The sequence below is a fragment of the Olea europaea genome, chromosome 2 (assembly GCF_002742605.1).
Source record: "Olea europaea var. sylvestris chromosome 2, O_europaea_v1, whole genome shotgun sequence".
In the NCBI taxonomy this organism is placed as follows: domain Eukaryota; kingdom Viridiplantae; phylum Streptophyta; class Magnoliopsida; order Lamiales; family Oleaceae; genus Olea; species Olea europaea.
The window spans coordinates 915,678-922,475 of record NC_036238.1 but is presented as its reverse complement, the minus strand read 5'-3'; the positions used below and the strand labels follow the sequence as shown (position 1 = coordinate 922,475).

General features: G+C 32.7%; 1 protein-coding gene across 1 annotated transcript in view; it reads right to left on the bottom strand.

The window, feature by feature from the left end:
* Positions 1–1,087: 1,087 nt before the first annotated feature.
* The window catches only part of LOC111370808, a 14,319-nt gene continuing 8,608 nt past the window's right edge, over positions 1,088–6,798 (bottom strand). Inside the window, exon 4 of the mRNA XM_022992685.1 lies at positions 1,088–1,263. Coding sequence (XP_022848453.1) covers positions 1,088–1,263 — 176 coding nt within the window. The remainder of the gene's footprint in view (positions 1,264–6,798) is intronic.

Sequence of the window (6,798 nt, the reverse complement as noted above, 5' to 3'; positions counted from 1 at the left end):
ATACATACTATAAATATGACCAGAGGCCATATATCATCTTGTACTAGATCTTTACATGTGATTTGCCATTGTATCAATGTCTGTTAGGAAAATACAAAAGGAAAATCAGACATACTGCTGGAATTATATAAATAGAATAATAGAAGGAAACAATACAATAAATAGAGTAACAATAAAATTATAGGAAATGGTTGTTAAGGTAGTAGCGATATTGAAAGGAATTGAAGCCTATGGTGCAAGAGGATTGATGACATCGGTCTCTCAAAATATAACAGTTGAAAGTAGCTAACTAGCATCTTGTCACTATTTTAAATGAACTAAAAATGCTCACAATTTTATCACCAAGTTAGAAAGAATTCAACTCTTCAAATAAAGATAAGAGAGAAACTTAAAGCGAAGAAAGAACTCTCAAATTTTTGGTGCGTAAAGTGAAGAATACTTCCTTATATAGTAGTAGGATGATGAATGTTTCAAATTCTTAATTAATTTTTTATTTAACACAAATAATGTCACAATAGCCATGAATGAATCTGTAACCACAAAATGAATATGGAATTGAACAAATTCGAATACAATTTAATATAAAATTGACTAGACTTGAAACCTATGAATTGTTGTTACAATTTCATTCAATTTGAATAAATTGTTTTAATATATTAACTTTAATACATTGCTTTAATATATTAATTTAATATATTATTTTTCCAATAATTTCAACCCCTGTTTATTAAATTTGATGTGCCCTCTCTCCAATCCTTCAAATGCAATTGCTTACATCATTTTAAAGCACTTTTCTTTATAACCAACCTTTGCAGTGCCTGTTTGGCCAGATTAAAGTATACTCTAGTAAAAACACTTCGTGTCAGTTTTCTCTAAAATATCTTCTAGTTTAATAAAGCATTTAAAAAAAAAAAAAAAATCCAAACAAGTTCAAAAGCAGTTTCTTGATTTTAAAAGCAGTTTTTAATTTTTGAAAAGCCTTGTCTAAAGGCCTGCAATCTAGTCAAGAACAATGTTGTCTTCCCTCCATATGCAAGTAACTTTTACATCCATTTTTCTGTTTCTTGGATTAATATGTAAGCAATCTTCAATCCACCTCTGCCCAAGTTCTAGAATATCCCTGTTGATTACGGATTTTAAGGCCTGTGGCAAGAGCTTTTTGTCTCAGCTTCCAAAACAGAGAAACCCCCATAAAATTTTTGAAATCCCTGAACACGTCATCCGAGATGTCACTTATCACACCCCCACTAGCCACTTGAAAATCTACAATATGCCTTTTAAGGTTGGAAATTAATTTGTAAAGATCCTTTGATTATATTTCATTCATTTCGGCTTCTTATCGCATCCAATTGATCTTAACAATCTCTAATTAGCAATTTGAAGTCAGTCACAAGTTTTGAGTATATGCACAACTAACACGACCCATCCTGAATCACTTTAGTGGATCTGAAATGTGACGTGCGCCGATGATTGATTCTAGCTAGATGCCGAACCCACCAACAAGGCTATCTTTGACCTTTTACCAATCATTCTTTAAAAAAAAAAAAAAAAAAAAAAAAAAAAAAAAAAAAAAAAAAAAAAAAAAAAAAAAAAAAAAAAAAGACCTATTATATGTCAAAAGAATGTTAGCCCAAAGTGATATTTTCATGCCCAATTCAAATGGCACAATAACCTAGACTGTCATGGTTGTGGCTCTAAAATCAACAGTCTCTTCAAGTTGCCAAAACTCAATTGCTACCTAGAAAAAATAATCGTGAAAGAATACATGAGTTGATAGCTCAGTGAGTGGAGGTTTTTGAAAATAATTATACTTTTTCGTTTATACATTTTATCGAAATCGAGTTCATATCATTTAATAATTCACAAGATAACAATATATAATTATAGCTAAAATTTGAGACATTCACATAACATCATGAAATATCATCTCAAGTCATGATATGAACATAAGTTGGCAATTATATTATAATCTCATCACATCAAATGTACTAGAAAATTCATCAAAAATGTACCCTCGGACTGAAATTTGTAATCCGCCCCTCAGGTTAAGAACTTTCATCACAAGCCTTTGGCTCCCTCCGTGAACGAAAGTTTGTCTTAAGACATCTGATAATCAATTTTAGAACATGGCTAAGGCCCTTCAGTGAACTATATGTACACGATCAAGACCCCTTCATCCACGGTCCAAGATCCCTCAATGTAGTATAGAACACGGTTAAGGTCCCTCAGTGAACTAAAAGAAATATATAATCATGGATATTCTTCTGGTCGATCTCAATATCACATTTGTCTCGTAGTCCGATTCACAAATAATCCATATCAAAAACTTTAAATTCCACGTATATCATAGTGAAAGAACCTTTCCATATTAATCATGTAATCGAACAAATAATTCACATAATCGCACGTAATATAATAGAATAAGTACCTTATTAATATTTGAAAATATATAATTTTTTTCCACTCACAGAACCATGTAAGGGAGTTTAACTTGATTGATAAACTATTCTGAGATCTTCTCGTCATTTCCTGAAACATGAGTATATCCCAAATAAGTCCCTTTTCAACCATGGATAAATAAATTTTCTAACTATAACACAACCTACTCCCCCACCATGATTTTTTTCTTTTAAAAGTATCCATACACTTCCCTTATATGTTAGCACTTAACTTCCCAATTTCTAACTTAATCTTTGCAATTCACACACACACACACACACAACCTTTTCACTCCTTTCTCTTCACTTAATTTGAAGTCCTTCATCACCTTAATAACTTTGTCCCATTTAAATTTTTGACAGAAATTAAGACACCAAACTCATAAATATTGCATATTCTTGAAATTTGCAATTTCATTTCTTACCTCATTTTTGTAGCCAAAACAGGAATCAACTTCAAGCACAAGAATAAATGAGTCCATGATTTTAAAGCTATTCTTCTTCTTTTCAATTTTCTGATTTTTCTTCTTTCCTCTTATTTTCTCTTAGTTCTATAAATTGTAGGTAATGGATTTGTACTGACAAAAATTTGGCTTCATACAAATGTTTAAAGGTGGTCCTAATTCAAATTTATTTATTTATTATTATTAATTTTTTTTTTTCATTTTGGTGCTTGACATATTTGACCAACAGATAATGGTTGACCAAAGTATTACAATTACAACTTGACTTTTGACTTGACTAAAGGAACTAGGATATTATAAATTCACCCCCTTAAGAATTTGGTCCTCCAAGTTTAATTGGCTAGTCCATCAGGAATGCTAAACAAGCAAGCTAGCAAGGCTAACTAGGAGTGATTGAACTAATCCATTCCATGATTTCATTAAGGCCAATCTGCTTACTGAATTTACATACGGATGCACTCTGGAACTACCATGCTAATCCTATTTCTAATTATCTTTCTTTCCTGGATTGTATTACATTCAATCTTTGATTGTAATTTTTCATCAATAAAATCATTTGATCCGATTTTTACCATCAACAAATTGGCATTGTCAGTGTAAACTGAGCAAAGTAAACCACAAATTTGCCCACTAAAGTTTAGAAACCTTAAGGATCTGGAAGAATGAATGGAGTGGAAGCAGATCTAGGGATACTCAAAGCACTAAAAGTCGGAATAGAGGAATCCAGCAACAATTCGGCCAAAAGTGATATAAAGTTAAAGAGAGAGTGGTAGGGAATACCGACAAGGTTACTAGTCGAAGTTTACCTCGTCTAATGCCATCTTCAAGGGAAAGGAGTGCCGACTGCAAAACAATTCATAAAATGTCAAAAAACTAAAGACGTTGGAGGCAGAAAATGTGTATCTGCGTGCAAAATATGAGAAGCCAAAAACGAATTGGCAATAAAAGGAAAATCGAGAAAAATTAGCGCATGATGCTAAATTTCGCCTCAGCAGGAAATTGGAAAAAAATCGCAGAATAGTAAATCCTCAGAGAACAGAACAGCGAACCAAGAAAGCACTCATGCTAATCCTAATTCTAACTAGAAGTGTTAATGCTTTCTCCAGAAATTGAATTTTACATGTGTCTGCCCAAAAGCAAAATAATATTCACAGCTATCACATGAACCCATTTCCTATCCCTTCCCCCTCTCTTCTTTAATTAATTTAAGGGCTTTTTCTCCATTTCATCTATTTACCATCTTTTTTTTTCTTTTTTCTTTTTTTTTTTTAAATTTTGTTTTATAAATATATATACATGTAAACAACCAAACTCTTGAACTTGTAATTTCCCTTCTCCTCTTCACATATCCTTTGTCAGTGCCCTTTAGATTATTTCCATCCACCTATTAATATTCGAAATCCCTTAGTAGCCTCCGACAAACAAGGGAACATAGCCAAGGCATATGGTCCTGCTCCTCTTTCTTCTATTCCATTACTTTCACTATCTCACATATACATATGCATATACTAATCTAACTTCTCCAGTAACATACAACTTACCACTACTGCCTTCAACTCCTAATTATTTTCCTTTGTCATCATTTTTTCCTTGTATATTTAATACTTGCAAGCACTGCACATTCATATAAGTAGAAAATATATATGTCTTGCTCAAATCCTAAATTTCTTACCTTACTGTAACAGAAAACGAAATAAGAAGCTTGGGCACAACAACTTCTCTATTTCAGTTTCTTTGGCTTTGCTCAAACAAAACAAAACAAAACAACAACTAACATCAAGAAACTATCTTTGCTTCCTCGTCAATATTGATAATCTTGATTACCTTGTTTCTCACCACTAGACTTCATTCCGTGTTAGCATAAGATGATCCTATATCCTACTTATAAGTTTCTACAATCTGTTCTGCGACAACAAAAACTAAAAATACCATCACGTCTAATCAAGGTCCACATTTATTGATTATCCTAGCTTTTAGTATTCACTAACTGAAAAATGAATGACAAATTTCATAACTTCATCTATTGCTCATTCTTTTCTATTTCCTATTCCAGTCCACTGATGCAGAGAACCGGTATGTGTTTCCATTTTCTATTCCATTTCTCCTTTCACGTTATCTTTTATTAAGGATAATTCATATTCAATTGCAATCACTTTCTAATCGAAAATAATTACTGTAATTGGAAGATGAAACAAGAAACTTAAGGATGAGTCCCAACTACTACTACTGCTGCTGCTGCAACTGCTACTCCTACTACTACTGCTGCTGCTCCTACTACTGCTGCTGCTAAAGCCTCTACCTGCTACCGCTGCCGCTACTACTACTACTATTACTATTACTATTATTATTATTATTCTAATTCTTATTCTTCTTCCTCTTGCACATACCCGTCAATTACAATTGTCCATATCCATTAATCAGAACTCCCTTAATTCATTATACTAAGTGGATTCATTTTTTTCCTTCTCTATTCACTATACATAAAAGCCTGCCTATATAATACTTTAAAAATTGAATATTGGATTAACATTGAAGATGAAGGAACCCCACTTAGTACCAAAATTAAATTCTTCCTCACTGTAACTCTACCTTGTTTCTCCATTATATCAATTTATCGTCTCTTCCCCTTATCATTTTCGATTTCACAAATATATGTACACGTAAAACATTAACAGATTCTTGAAATCGCAAAATTTCCTTAACTTATGACAGAATTTAAGAGCGAAAGAGAACCAAGCTCAAAACTCCTCTTCCCCTTTCCTCAGTCCTGGGTTAACCAATTCTTCTTCTTCTTTTTCCCACCATTTCCCTTAGTTGCTATACTGTCATTACCATATATGATTTCATTGCCCTCAATTTCATTCCTCTCTTTAACTAATCATTTTCTATCTCCTTACCTTCCGATTTTCTACACCTCCAAGTAACCTGCCAAATAATTTTTCCTTCTCTAACCTCCATTTGTCTCTACTTATCTTTCTCATTTTGGTAACCCATTATTTAATTCCTCAAGATAATCATAATTCCATCACAGATTCTTCTCCAAGTACACATGTATGACAAGATTTTTCAATCCTCAGCACACTCGTAAAAGAATCCGTAATCAAATAGACAACTTATTTAGGTAGCTGCGCACCATTAGTTCAAATGTATCTATACTGGAAATATGCCAAAATCATCAAAATCCTTCGGCCAAATTCACTGTCTCCTCAACAATGTATTTTTCATCTATTTTCTGTTACATATATATAGAATCAACTCCAATAGTAATCCTTTCAACAGTAGGGTCCTTCTCAACATTTTCATGTCGGGGTTATTCCTCAATGGCTCAATCTATGATACAAATGCTTACATAATCTCAACTTCCATGCCTTCTTCTTTATATTTCGATTGCAATATGAATTTTGCAACAAAATATTACAGCCCGTGAACTTTGCCACCACACCACATGATTAACAATCCCAATGAAAATATTATGGTGAAAGAAAAAATTCATAAACTACTCAAGCTATTAAAAAAATAAAAAATATATATTATTGAACCATGCTCTGAGACCAACTGATACGACCCGTCCTGAATCACTCCAGCGGATCCGAAACATGATGTACGCTAATTGTTGATTCCAGCTAGACGCCAAACCTACCACCGAGGCTATCTTTGACCTTTTACCAATCATTATAAATAATGAAAAAAAAAAACTATTTTATGTCAAAATAATGTTAGCCCAAAGTGATATTTACATGCTCAATTCAAGTGACACAATAACCTAAACCGTCATGTGGTTGTGGCTCTAAAATCAACAAGCTATTCAAGCTGCCAAGACTCAGTTGCTACCTGTTAGAAAAAATCATGAAAAAATATATGAGTTGATAGTTTAATGAGTGGAGAAGTTAGAAAAT